We start from the raw sequence: 14354 nt of genomic DNA on the forward strand, positions 1-14354 counted from the left end.
CCTTGTTCTAACTATGTGACACTGATTTTAACGCCCTCCTTACAAAGGCTTTTATGCTAAAAGCCTGCGATCTAATACGTCAAGCTGACTTGTAAGGACATCGACATTTGGTTTTCAAAATAAACCACAGAGCGCCAGAGTGCACGTTTGAAAGCACTTTTTGAATGGGAAAAATAATGACAATACTCGCAGTTATGTTTCAGAATGAAAAAGTTGTGTTCGTCTCATTGATATCTACTATTTTACAGGATATAAAACCTTTTTTACAGTACAGTTTAGAGAAATTTCGAGTTGAATGTCCAATACTCGCACTTTTTATGAAAAACAAAAACAAAAACAAAAAACAAACAAACTTTGAGATGTAATAAAAAACAAAACATTCTTACCAGGATTTACTCGATTGTATTCCCCATTCAAAATGTGCTTTTAAACGTGCATTCACAGATACGGTGCGCTCATACGAGATTTATTTTGAAAACCGGATGTTAATGTGCTTAGAAATCAGCATGTTCACAGGCATATTACCGAAAAAAAATCAGCGTCAGATGTCAGAAGTTCTATAAAAGAACTTCCGAGTACTTTTATCTCAGATTTGTCGTTCTGTTTAATAAAAGTTTATAGTTTATAAAAACCAATGATGCATAAAAAAACTACTGCCACTACTGCATCAATCATCACCCAACCCCTCAATGCAATAATATATTATAAAATGTTAATTTCAGTATTATAATTTTCTTGCAAAATGTATTTATTAAGTTCTCAAATATTATACCTCACAAAAAGAAAGACAAATTATACATATACATACACATGTAACAAAAGAAAACAACGAAAAACACATTTATGATGTCAGGGAAGGACTCCATAGCAGGGCATTCATACAAACCACCATGACAGAGCAATACATCCAGGTGTAATCAGAGAGTCCAGAATAGGCACCTGCGTATTTGACAATGTCAATAGCCAGGCTTGTAAACAGTCTACTAACAGATTACCAGGAACTGTCTATGTTGTATTTTGCTTGTAATAAGCAGTACTTGTCATTTTCCTTGTTGAGTTTACATTCCTCTGTTAAAATCCCCAGAATACACAGTTTAGGGCACAATTATAACTTCATACTTGAAATGAGAGGGTTTGGATTTGCCCGCATTCCCATAGGCAGTGAATTAATGCCCTTTGTTCCACATTTAACACATACATCTGGGGTACTGGGATCAAAAACTGGATTCATTTGAAATCAGAATGAATAGATTGTGTTTGCACTTTGAAGCTAGCTTTCTGCCAGCCCTACGCTGATATTCCACTATTCCAAGTCCTCACAAATTATATATATTTCATTGCAATACTTATCAGTGTCGACACTATCAACTACTTTATCATTTTAATGTTTTTGATCATATTGCCCAGCGCTTATCTTTACGCTATGTTGCATCTGAAGAAGATAAAACACATACAACTACCATACAACTATGTAGTATATGTACTGCTGACGTTGTAAAATATATGTGTACCTGGAAATCAGTACTTTTTCAGTACATTTAATAACAAAAACTTCAAAACAAACATGACTCACTCAAAGTCCTAAATCCTCTTGTTGCTTAAAGGCACCTTCAGATACCAAATTTGGCACTGACTGATCTAACGTCCGGTAACCACTAGTTCAGTTGGTATAGTTAAAAGTCCTGAATTACACACCCAACCCTACAGATGGATATTTACCTGCAGCATTTATATCAATTATTTTACGGATGTAGATCTTAAATGCACTGACAATCATAAAAGCTAGAAAAGTCATTTACAATTAAGTGCTAGTGCAGTTATATAAATGTAACAGAAAGTCACAGTGCATTGTACAAATATTTATTCACTGTCACAGACAGAGAATAGACATCCATGTTTCCATGGGTATATTCTTCACAGTACACAGACCTATTTGACCTAATAGCCCTAGTATTATTATTTTTTTTAACAATATTTATTATTTTTAGTTATCTTTCTAACACAAGACAAACATTGTTGTGTTTAGATGAGTAACCATCAGGGTCCTGTGTAACCACTGACATCACAGCAGCTACTGGTTGCAAGGACGACTTCGCAAGAGATTGTCCAGTTCAGTCTTATTGATTGTACCATAGGCCTGGGAATAACTACCAAGTTTGGCTCGAGGATCACCCGCAGCCGCCACGTTACAGTTACTCTGAAATACTTTCTTGCTGAACCGCTGTGGGGGACGAGCCTCACGAACCTGAGGGTTGGCCCGCTGGTTCTGCATGCACATAAAAAGAAAATTAGACAGCCATTCAATGCCAGAACTCTTTAAATACATCAGTATACAGTCATGCATTCAGTATTTCATCATGTGTGTAAATATCCTGAAATTGCATCTAGACACTGATTCATATTCCGTACGGCCCGAGATGCAGCAAACTGACCAGGCGGGCAGACGTAACATGTAGTCCAGAGGAAAGAGGTGGCTCATCCTTGCGTACAAGCGGGTTGTTTTGCGTCTGGCTTAGGGTCAGGGAGAAAGAACGGTTATGAGCCGTGGGTGCTGAACGACCACGCTGAAGAATCTGGTCCATGGACTGATGAAAGAAGAGAGAAGGCCTTGAGTGGTCAAGAGTAGACATCATAGATATCTATCTATCTATCTATCTATCTATCTATCTATCTATCTATCTATCTATCTATCTATCTATCTATCTATCTAGCTATCTATCTATCTATCCATCCATCCATCCAGTGTGGTCTGGTGCTTACTGTATTGGCATTGGCGCCCTCTGTTGGTGATGTTGTTGCATTTCCATTACTCGTCTGTCCTGAAAGTTTCCTGCTGGCTGCAGTGGACTGGCAATAGGAATGAGATACAACTGGACTCCTCACAAATTCATCTGAAGAAAAAAGAAGAAGACAGGTTTGTGTTTTCTATATAGCTGCATTGTTCAGATTGGACTGTGGTGGTGTGAATCTATGGCAGGTTAATGAAATCAAGCCTTTAGTATTTATAAGCACCTGAACAAATACATTCAAACATACTTGGGGCATGTGTGATGGGATTATATGTAGTTTTTCTCAAAGCAGGGCTAACTACTGGACTCGTCTTCTCCACAGCACACGGGGTGGACACATTCACAGGTTCGGGTTTTGTGACACTCGTCTGTAATGGCACATGGTTTTTCTCCTCCATCTTTCCATGCTGTGGTTTCCCCTCATTGTCACCATTGTCATTCTCTGTCACTGGGCCCGTCTCTCCTTTATCCTTCACACTGGGCTTCTCCCTGCTGCTGATGCAGTCTTTGTCCTTCTCTGGGATCAGTCTAAGCGTTCCCTGATTCGTTCTCCTCTCCAGGATCATCTGCAAGTAAAAGAGAGAAAAGTGTACCATGTTTAATCAGTGTCTCCCTTATGAAACCATATGTAATAATGATCTATTGTGTAAAAATTAGGTTAATGGTTCCCTCTCTGAACATTTGTGACACATTCTGTACCTCATAAAGTTTGTTGCGGTACTGAACCACAGATAATTGCACATCATCATCCACTGGCAGCACTACATCATAGTGAAGACATGGCTCCTTGGCTGGATTATGGAACCTCCAGAAAAGAGAAATAAATAAAAGCACAATACAGTCAAATAAAAGGAACTCAACAATACAAATGTGATGATATCTCTGATCTTGATCCAGCACTGGCAGGAAAATTGATTCTAACTATTCTAATGTGCAAAGGGACATCTAAATCCTAGAAAACATGACCATAGCAACTTGTCTATGAATCAGTTTGAATGTATGCTCCACAATACCTGGCTACATATGGGTGTTGGAGTGCTTGCTCAGCAGTAAGTCGCTTGTCTGGGTTGAAGACTAGCAAACCCTTCAGTAGGTCCAGTGCGTCAGGAGGCACAGATGGCTGGAGAAGATCCACGAGAGGCACCTGAGGTCTGTCAAAGAGAGGAGAGGAGAGATTTCAATTACATAATGGGAAAAGAAACATGAAGTAAAAGTGAGGGTTGAAAGTTAGTATGAAGCCAAATTTGGATTTTTTTTGGAATTCCACTACAAACAGCATAGTGTTATGGGAAATAATGTGGTTCCTTTGACAGTACAGATACATATTTAGCAGTTTATATACTTACCGTATATACATAATCGGGAAGCAAGTCCAAGTAGATGATTTGACTCCCCCCTACTTACTCAAATATCGCTTTTACAACAAAAATGAACTTGAGTCTTTACCACAGCGTGATGTGTTTGAGAAGCCATTGCTTTGTGCGTGATTTTGCTGTGTAATTGCATCTGCATGATAACCACTGCTCCTGCATTGTTAGCGAGTAATGAGCTCTACCTCTACCTGCAGTCTCTGAAAATAGTCGATCCCAGTGGAGGGGAACAGATTTGTTTTTGTCACTGGCTCAACTAATTTTTGCACCAGGAGTGACAAGGTCAGACTGAGGTCATGCATTTACACACATTTATATACAGTATCACATAATGAACGAGGTATGGATATTATTGGTTATTTTGATTTAAACAAAAAAAACAACAACATATGCTTTGTTAGGATTTCCACAACGTAAAAGTCCTTCCTTACTTCAGCAGCATTCTCTGGATGACAGAGGATCCATATTCAGACTTGATTGCAAGAATATCTGAACATTGAAAAGCATGTCATTAATACAAAGTAAAGGCACAGTGCTAAGCTATAAAATATTTTAAATTTGAGTTTTTTTTTTGTCACCTTCTGGGCTGGGGTGTGGTATGGCGCTCATGATCTTCTCTATCTGGTTGATGGTGGATGTGCCGGGGAACAAGGCTTTACCAAGCAGCATCTCTCCGAGGGTACAGCCGAGGCTCCACATGTCTACTCCTTTGGTGTACCTTTGGACAAGATGAACTGCCTTTACAGTCGAGTGACACAAATTTGACATATTCTGTTGTTTGGATGAAAAAAATCGTGTTTTTTTTAATCACAGTTAATACCTTGTGGAGCCCAGCAGGATCTCAGGAGCCCGGTACCACCGCGTCGCCACATACTCTGTGAGCGCAGGATTCCCGCTGTCCTCTTGGATCTGGTTGAGTGATCTGGCCAAGCCGAAATCGCACAGCTTGGCGACACAGTCAGTGTCCAGCAGCACGTTGGACGGCTGTGGGAAACACAGACAAGAGAGACATTCTTCATCAGAACGGTAATGGTTTGATTTCCACTGATCTATCCAAGGTCATTGTGCGTAGGTAGTAGTGCACTGTATCTAATGTAATTATACAGTGTAAACACAGTATTTTGTATTTAATAGCCATACTTCTAGCTGTATATATGACATATGTATATGTAGAATAAATAACGTGGTAATCGGTAGTTGCAGTTGCTTTAATTAATTGTAAAAGAATGCCTTATTATCGCTGCCCTGCACTATAGTCTTCATCTGTACTACTGCAATATGTTGCATGTATGATGCTACTAACTGACCTTGTCTTGGCTGGGGTCTCACTTGTAAAAGAAATTTTAATCTCAGTGTTACTTCCTAGTGAAATAAAAGATAAAACTATCATATTTACAATATTCTTTTTATATATATACTGTATGCCAAATCTGTTAATCACTACTCTTCGTCTGACAAAAGGCACTGACAAACCTTTTGGTCCCTGTGGATAACGTTTCCCGAGTGCAGGTATTTGATGGCTTTGAAGAGCTGGTACATCACATATCGTTTATGGACGTCCTTCAGTAGGGTGCCTTTTTTTATCACTCCATGCAGGTCTGAGTCTGGAACAAAGCAGAGATCCAGTTTTATTGCCACATTCATGTCAAACAATGACTGGACTGTAATTCATCTGCAGTAAGAAAACACAGTGTTAGAGGGTCACAGTGGTGGTCTGTGCTGTGATGCTGGTGCTGTACACCCATGGATTAGACTGCAGACAGGAGGAGGCCAGTGTGTGGACTCAGCAGTAAAACAGAGCACAGAGCCAAGAGAAGCACAAGCCTCTCTGACCACAGTTGTACACACACACTACAAATACTTTGTTACTGTACTTTAGTACAAAATTCACGTATCTGAACTTTACTTTGTTATTTGTATTTCAAGCAACTTTTAGTTTTACTCCACTACATTTCCTCTAACTATCCTTGTTACTCGTTACTATGAAATCAAATCCGAAGACGAAGAGTTGGTAATGGACTGTATTCAAATAGAGCTTTAAGTCTTGATGAGCTGCTTTACACTACAGTTTTGCCATTCACCCATTCACACATCTTTCATACCCATTCACACACTGCAACAGTGTCTTGCTCAAGAACACATATAGACTAGCAGAGCCAGGAATTGAACCCACAACTGTCCAGTTGAAAGACCAGGCACCCAGGCACTGAGCCACCATGGTTCAATCCTAACTCTGATAATTAAATACAGTAAATGTCATATACTTTAAGACTTTTACTTAAGTAATATTATAAACGGTGACTTCAACTTCTACCAAAGTCATTTTCTGGTAAGAAACGTGTACTTTTACACAAGTATCCCTCAAGTACTCAAGTACTTTATACAAGACTGCACACACATGCACTCCTTGACCTTTTTCAGTAACAGTGGAACTGAACCACTGCAGCCTGCACCATGGACGCTGATCATTTGTTCCAGCAGTGTGTGAAAGTTCTGCAAATTGAGAAGCACTCACCCATATATTCAAAAATTAGGTAAATGTCTTTATCATTCTGTGCTCGGATGACATTCAGAAGTTTGACAATGTTGGGGTGATCTCCAAACTCCTGCATAAAGGAGAAAAAGACAGTTAGGGACAGAATGCACACTGTGGCTGACCTTCATAAGAACTTATTATGACAAGGTTGTGTAAAGCACAGAGTCAGCCTATGACCACTGCACTCGAGTTTCACTGAGGGTTGAAAACAGCTGATTGGAGCAGCAGCACCATTCAAGGTCATGGTTCACGGCAAATTGCTGTTGTTCACTCAGTGACAGAGGAGTAAGAAGCAGCATTCTCAGACACACAGTACATACTTAAACGCTCGAGAAAGACGGAAATGATGGGACTAACATGCATCCGAGTGAAACACAGCTGTCACTGTTACCTGAAGGAACATGATCTCCCTGAACGTCCGCTGCAAAACAAACAGAAAGTGAGAGAATATGAACTTCACGTTTAATCATTAACTCAAGTCTGTCTATTGAGAAAGGTGTTTTTTTTGTTTTTTTAGACCGTAAACATGATCAAAGATGAAAAGGTCACAGTGTAACTTTATTTTGTCAGTCAGCCAATACACACCTGAGCATCTGTTCTGTTTCTGAAGGCGTCAAAGATCTTTTTTACAGCCACAATCTCCCCGGTCTGTCGGTCAACTGCTTTCCACACGATACCGTAGGCCTGAGACAGAAATAAAAGTTAGGGACTTGCTTTAGTGATGACATTGTTGCGTTAACATGGTAAGAGCTGAGGGAGCAAGAGCCAGGATTTTCGAAAATACTGAGACATCTGAGCAGCTCCTACATACCAATGTAATTGTAAATATACAATTAATAATTAATAAACCTAAAAACTGCAGGCTGTTGGGTTTCTTTTTCTGATGGTCTAGACTACAGATTTCCTGACACATAATGCATGCTCATTGTGTGAACTGTTGGGTTTCTTTCTGACATTATAAGGTGTATGTACAATGCCTTTAGATAATGTTTATTGTGACTTGGCGCAATACAAATAAAACTTATTTGATTTGTCAGTCAGTCATCATCTAACCGCTTTATCCTCCACCAGAGGGTCGCAGGGGGTGCTGTGCCAATCTCAGCTACATCGGGCGATAGGCGGGGTACACCCTGGACAGTTCGCCAGTCCATCGCAGGGCCACACACAACTAGAGACAAACAACCATTCACTTTCACACTCACACCTACGGTCAATTTAGAGTGTCCAATTCACCTAATCCCCACATTGCATGTTTTTGGACTGTGGGAGGAAGCCGGAGAACCCGGAGAGAACCCACGCAGGGGAGAACATGCAAACTCCATGCAGAAAGGCCCTTGTTCCAACTGGGGCTCGAACCCGGGTCTTCTCGCTGCAAGGGGAGAGTGCTAACCACTACACCACCGTGTGGCCCCTTATTTGATTTGATTATTCTATATTTGATAATGGATGAATCGGTTTGAGGCTTTTTTCATGATTAAAACAAGATTTCTGATTGTTTCAGCTTCTTGAATGTGAATATTTTCTGGTTTCTTTGCTCCATATAACCAAGAAATCACAAAAAAAGGAATCATTTTGGTTTGTGTACAAAACAAGACATTTGAGAACATCAGAATTTCCAGGTGTGACAAACACTGATCAACATTTTTTAACATTTTCTGATATTTTATGGACCAAGCGACTACTCGATTAATCTAGAAAATAATCAACAGATTAATTGATTATTACAATAATCATTAGTTGCATCTCTACTGACATTCTAGAAAAGGAAAAGGAAAGGACATGACGTCTGCCGCTCTGACGACAATGAGGAAATGGAGCTCATAATAGGCTATTGAGTCATAGTTAGAGCAGCGTTTAAACAGAGCATCAGAGTCAAGAGAAATTACTTTTTATTGCAGTTGTGTGTGTGTGGTGTTGTCTGAAGCATCACAGATCAGGACACCACCACTCCATTAGTCAACAGTAAACAGGTTAAACAGCTGTGTAACCTGAGTCACAACTGCCCTCAGGTACAGTAGGTCTGGTTAACCAATGTGAACGGTCTATGTGACAGTCACCACCTGGACGTTTAAGGCAGAGCAGCCTCAGTGTCTCTGTGGACACTGTGTGGAAAGACACCAGGCTGTTTTTAGTCCTGTGGAGTAGCTGCACTGTCAGTGTTGAGAAAAACAAAGGGGGTTGGACTCCAGAGGGAACAAGTATCATCACACATCAGCTGGTCTGCAAAGGAAGGAAAAAAATAGTCTGTCCTGCCAAAGCAAGTAAAGCCCTTCATTACAAAACTGGTTTTCACTTAGGATTTTAAGCCTGGAGCATTTCAGGAATGTCTTTACAGACTGTACACAGGGACTTAAAAATGTGGTAAGCGCAATTGTGCAAGTTTAGTTTCACCATAATGAAACTAAACTTAAAAACTGAAATGAAAGTTAAACTTATAAATTGTGATTCACTGTGTATTGTAAATAATGACACATGAAGAATAAAGAAAGTCACTCACCCCCTTTCCAAGTCTCCTCTTGATTTCATACTTTTGTGAAATATGTTCCTCCATCTCAGACACGTTTGTCGATTCATATTTTTTACTCATCTTTCAGCAGCTCCTTCGCCTTCTCATGCAGAAACAGCCAGTAACATACTCTTAGGATTATTCCTGAGTGATGACAATCACCACTGCAACGATAAGTTTTGCTCGCCGTGTCGCGTTGTTGTTCAGAGTCAGTGTCAGTTGAGAAGCAGCAGGTGACTTTTGTTCCTCCTTCCGTTTCGTTTTTGGAATTTAAACTCGTTGAACTCGCACTCTTGAGAATGTGTAGTGTTCTGATGAAGCGGTCACTGTCAATTTCCGCTGCAAGTTTGGATTCTTGCTCACTGCTGCTGCTGCTGCTGCGCGCACACCAGCCGAGGAGTTTTGTCATTTTTTGGTCGTCTTGGTAACGACTTCACAGCGACCTGCTTCTTAAAGAAGCCGCCGCACAAACACAAACGGAAGTTATGTGAAAAGTAGTGAACTCACTGGATGTTATGTACTGTACATAAAAAAACATTAAAGTGAGAGCCCGGGTTTTTTGAAGTAGCTGTTTGAGGCAGAGGCACCACTTCTGACACGTTGTCAGCTCCAGAGACGGTTCTAGCTTGTATGGTGCCCAGGGCAAACTCCCCTTGTGGCGTGTTTCCCAGAGTGGAACAATTTAGTTCCCTTTGTATTGTTTTTTGGTTTCCATTAGGAATAGTACCATATAACTGGCCCCAACTGTGAAAAAACAAGCTGCTATGTTGTTGTGTTCGATGCCATTGTTTGTTGTTGTTGTACGTCACTCTACGTATCTCGCTGACGCATTTGCTGCATATGGATTCAATTATTTAATATTCATTCCTCAACGGACCCTCTTTTGTAAGTACAGGCATAAGTACACATAAATACATATACTGAGGACAGACTGTTACCCGATCAGCGAAACCACTTAAGGAGTTGGTCAGAGAAATCTAAATGCAAATGTCTCTGATGCGTATCTGCTCCACCCACTACTACAGATTTTAGTCATGTGCTCTACCTGAGATTTCCCAGGTGGCCCCTTGTCAGAGATGAGCAGAAAAGCATTTAGGCTAGAGGAGACATTCCAGGTACACGTGCCCCTTGATTTTGTAGTGGCAAAATATGATCTTGTTCACACAATGAACAGACAAACTTAGAGGTAGACTTTTCACATTTATTTCTAAAAAGATGTTACATGCTTGTATTTAAAAATCAAAACTATTATTTACAATGATAAATCTTAATAAATGTTTCCCTCACAGTGTTGAGGGCTGAAACATATTTAGTGCGCAAAATGAGGGGGGCATGTATCGACCTCTAGTTTGCCCATTTAATGTGGCCAAACCCTCACTTCTACGTGAAATATAGATTTAGCATGTTAACAGAAGACAAAGTGTAGACAAATAAGCAAAACCATTTCCTTCCACCTATTTATTCAATATACTGATTAATGTGAAATGTAGTCTAATAATCTTAAGAGTCCCCAAAAAATAATTCAGCTCCTTTTTGTCAGTTAAATTTCAGATATACTGTTCCATAGTAGAAACTTGTGTCATAGAAAACAATTATCATACACAGAACAAAAATGTCCCCAGGTGTCAAATAGTGGATACATTTTGGGTACCAAAAAATAATAGATATTATTTCCGATAATACAAATATTTTTGGCTGTTGCAACCTTTTTCTGTGCAGAATTTGTCATATATAACTGATTCTTGCCTCTGTATTGGTGCTCTGAAAAAACCCAAGTGTAAAATGACACCTCTTTTGAAATTACAGTACAAACCCGGGAGTAAACTGTTTTGTGAAAGTCACATATAAACTGCCAGTGGTTTAATCTGGTCTTGAAAACAGGCTGATGGAGATTCTCAAAGCACTGACAGAGCCAGGCTGCAAGCAGAATGATAATGGAGTACACTCTAGAGGTGGTGGAGTTTATGAGGGTTATATAACATAAATAAGGACAAAGGGAACAAATGTTGATAGAAAAAATTTGAGAAGCAGTAGAGAGAAAGTCTGTCCCCTGAAATAATTACTCTCCCTTCCACAAATCATATGGAGAGTAGAGTGTTTGTTTTAAACTTAGTGGGTATTACAGTCAGACTTTCAGACGCAGAGACAGAGAGATGTTTTAAGAGGAGTGCAGGAAGCGGTTGAAGGCATTGTAGGCTGACTCCAGGTCAAACAGCATCTGGCGCACCTGATTATCATCCAGTTCATCTGAGGCAGACATGCTGCTGAGGGTGGTCAACCTGAAGAGAAAATATGAAAAGCGGAAAACAATGACAATGACAAAAAACTCTTCCGGAAAACACAAGATAACTGTTCAGTAATATGTAATCATCAACAAAGAATAACTACATAAACACTGGTTGACACAGTGTTACTAACCAGAGGCTGACTTTGTCCTTAGCCTCTGAATCTGGAGGCATGTTGCTCATTCTGTTCATGGTCTCCATAAGCTCCCTCAGGTCTGGCTGGATCTGGATCAACAAATAGGACGTGTCAAGAAAACTGCTGAAGTAACTGCTATGCTGTGTCTACCAGTACTCTGATTTTTTTTCCCTTTACCTCATCCATGGCCCTGATTTCCAGTCTCAGTTTGTCCATCACAGTGATGAAGAGCTAGGGATTAGAAAACATAAGAGAATGTGAAACACAATGAGAAAAACCCAAACATTTTTTTTTAATTTTGCACAGTCTTTGCTAGTATTATACGTTCCCTGTTTCCCTCAGTTTTGTCTGATTATAATTGGCAATGGACACAGCTGGCAACACACACTCACATCTGTCAATGACTGAACAGATGATGAGCCAAATGTGGCAAAACCACTTGTGCAAACTGAACACATTACAATATATAAGCAAAAATACAACTGCAGCAGTTCTTATTCTGGCACGTGTCCAATATAAACCTCCAACTTGAACTGTCTCATTAATTAGATAGAGGCAAGAGACGACGTACAGAAACAATATCTGCAATGCAGCGGTTCAGATTGCCCTTGTCATCCTTGATGGTGATTGGCCGATCCTCTTTGATCCTTTCCATGGCGAGTGGACAGTCAAGCTAGAGCAAAATAACAATATCATTACTAATAAAGTCAATTTCATAATATTGGGTACATGGAGCAAAATCAATGTGCACTCCTACACAGAACTTACTCTGTACTTCCTGCAGAAGTCATCGATGGAGCCAACATCAGAGGCCTGCACCTGTTTGAAAGCAGCTTTATACTGAACCAAAAGTCTGGAACAAGAAGCAGTGTATCTGAAACAGACAAACCCTTCACTTTAATAAAAACATTTGATAAAAGTCAGACGAGCTATTCTGTCTTTAGAAAAACAACAACAGATAAAGTTAACTATAGCTTACTCATTAGGTGTGACACAGTCTTTAATGTAAGCCTTTTCCAGGGCCTGAAGGGTCTTTACTACAGCAAACAACTCTGCCATGTTATCATACCTACGGGTAAGAAGGTTAATAATGACATGTTGCAAAAAAAAGGCAGTGTGTTCAGATTAGACTGGGCAGTATAAATATATTTGACACTCACTTTTCTCGTTCTCTTGCATTTTTGTACAACTTCACCTCCTGAAAAGATATGATTTGTGTTTAAAGACTTATTCTGGCTTAGATTCAGAATGTTGATTCAAATCAGTTGATGCATTTAAACTAACAAACTTTGATACAAGTATTAGAAAATGACTTACCTCATACAACTCAGGTTTATTGGCCAGAGCTGAGGGAAGAAATATTTACATTTAAAAATATTTACTATTGAATGGATGACAGTCTGAATACCTAAACTGTAGATGTTAGATTTTGTTGAATGTCTTACCTCCCCCTACACCCCCTGAAACTGGTATCCCATGGAACATGATGCAGATGTATCAGAAATTATCTGCAGAGAGATTTATATTGCAATTAGTTGAATAAATGATGAAATGTTGTGACATAAGACTCCCAGCAACACTGAAAACTTGATTTTTTTCACAGCTGATACTGTTAATGTACAACCAAACACTTTTTTCCTTCACTTGGACTATTCTGATTTCTTAGCACAGTTCAGACATGAAAGTGACAACAAAGAAATAGGGTTTTTAAAAGTAAATACATTTTCTACAATAGTAATCTTAGCATATTAGACGTGAACAGTGTCAATATAACTTATAGCAAAGCCAAAAATGGTTTCCAACTACTTTTCAGCATAGGTGATTCTTTTTTTTCTCTGGTGAGACGTAACCCCTCCACTAACATCTTGTATATTCTTCCTCAACAACTTTAGGCATGAGCATCTGTATCGTGTCATCCTGTCTTCCTCTTGGAGACCACACTGGAAAGTTATTTTATAACTTTCGTTTGTTTATCCTCGACATCTTAAATATGTATGACGCAGTGTTGTACTATATTTTTATTATATCAAATCAAACACAGTCAAAGTCGAGGATAAAAAAAATTGTGTCTATTTTCTGACAAATCATGAGTCGGTAGAATGGATAGTGAAACTGATCATTGATTGCAATTTCGTTCTCATTTTGGTTTGTTCACATTAGAGGTGGTACAGGTGATGTCAGTGTAAACGCGGTTGGCTATCTGTAATCATATTGTATGTATTGTATTGTGTTGTTATTTTGTTGTTGTGCACAAAAGTAGCGCAGACAAAAAGAGGCTCTTCATCGACGTCAAACTATCAACGGAAACTAAGCAATGGCCATTTAGAAAAACACAATAAAAAGTAAACAATACAACAGAACCGATGACGATTTGATCGTTCGAGAATTACAGATACATCTTGCCCTTTACATCGGTCTGTTTTGGACAACAAAGCTAGCCTGAAGTTAGCTGACCGAGCTAGCTCTGAGCTAAGCGTTTCCTATTAGACTGACCATAATCAGCGAACACTGGGTGTCAAATGTAATAAACAATAGACTTTGTATTAATGACCGTTACTGTCATAAAAGCATCGATCTTCTCGATCGAACAATTGTATAATAATCCAAGCTTTGGTTAAATAGGAGAAATTTAGAAACTCACCCTCTCGACAAACTGACGCGATGTAAACACACCCTCCTGCCAGGACCAGCCGACGTCAAAATATTAGGTGTCAATGATGCCTAACTAAAAT

At 39.4% G+C, this 14354-nt stretch overlaps 2 protein-coding genes across 3 annotated transcripts; both read right to left on the reverse strand.

The window, feature by feature from the left end:
• Positions 1–724: 724 nt before the first annotated feature.
• Positions 725–9609, reverse strand: mapk15 (mitogen-activated protein kinase 15). Of its 2 annotated transcripts, XM_044053406.1 has the most exons (15): positions 9193–9260; positions 8582–8915; positions 7281–7379; positions 7087–7116; positions 6675–6765; positions 5633–5763; positions 4980–5143; positions 4738–4877; positions 4591–4648; positions 3803–3940; positions 3489–3594; positions 3037–3355; positions 2761–2891; positions 2433–2585; positions 725–2266 (listed from the first exon to the last, which is right to left on the reverse strand). In XM_044053406.1, exons 4-15 carry the CDS (start codon positions 7096–7098, stop codon positions 2072–2074), a joined length of 1638 nt encoding a protein of 545 aa, XP_043909341.1. In that variant the 5' UTR covers positions 7099–7116; positions 7281–7379; positions 8582–8915; positions 9193–9260; the 3' UTR covers positions 725–2071. The 2 variants fall into 2 exon arrangements, with proteins under 2 accessions (XP_043909341.1, XP_043909340.1); XM_044053405.1 differs by lacking the exon at positions 8582–8915 and having other exon boundaries at positions 9193–9609.
• A 1035-nt stretch (positions 9610–10644) lies between these two features.
• On the reverse strand, positions 10645–14331 carry vps28 (VPS28 subunit of ESCRT-I). The gene is made up of 10 exons (XM_044052212.1): positions 14264–14331; positions 13068–13130; positions 12940–12968; positions 12783–12820; positions 12602–12691; positions 12391–12496; positions 12194–12295; positions 11800–11853; positions 11620–11711; positions 10645–11480 (listed from the first exon to the last, which is right to left on the reverse strand). Exons 2-10 carry the CDS (start codon positions 13105–13107, stop codon positions 11360–11362), a joined length of 672 nt encoding a protein of 223 aa, XP_043908147.1. The 5' UTR covers positions 13108–13130; positions 14264–14331; the 3' UTR covers positions 10645–11359.
• Positions 14332–14354: the final 23 nt, after the last annotated feature.

The sequence above is a fragment of the Solea senegalensis genome, linkage group LG20 (genome assembly GCF_019176455.1).
Source record: "Solea senegalensis isolate Sse05_10M linkage group LG20, IFAPA_SoseM_1, whole genome shotgun sequence".
Classification (NCBI taxonomy): domain Eukaryota; kingdom Metazoa; phylum Chordata; class Actinopteri; order Pleuronectiformes; family Soleidae; genus Solea; species Solea senegalensis.

Bases quoted from the DNA above. Each gene is read 5' to 3' on its own strand.
- mapk15 (XM_044053405.1), bottom strand. From the start codon at position 9,282: ATGAGTAAAAAATATGAATCGACAAACGTGTCTGAGATGGAGGAACAT. The intron at 3,595-3,802 runs GTATTGTGGAGC...TCTTTTCTGGAG, and splicing joins CAACACCCATATGTAGCCAG to GTTCCATAATCCAGCCAAGG. The intron at 2,586-2,760 runs GTAAGCACCAGA...TTCTTTCATCAG, and splicing joins AGGGCGCCAATGCCAATACA to TCCATGGACCAGATTCTTCA.
- vps28 (XM_044052212.1), bottom strand. From the start codon at position 13,107: ATGTTCCATGGGATACCAGTTTCAGGGGGTGTAGGGGGAG. The intron at 12,296-12,390 runs GTAAGTTCTGTG...ATTTTGCTCTAG, and splicing joins ACTTCTGCAGGAAGTACAGA to CTTGACTGTCCACTCGCCAT. The intron at 11,481-11,619 runs GTTAGTAACACT...TTTTCTCTTCAG, and splicing joins AAGGACAAAGTCAGCCTCTG to GTTGACCACCCTCAGCAGCA.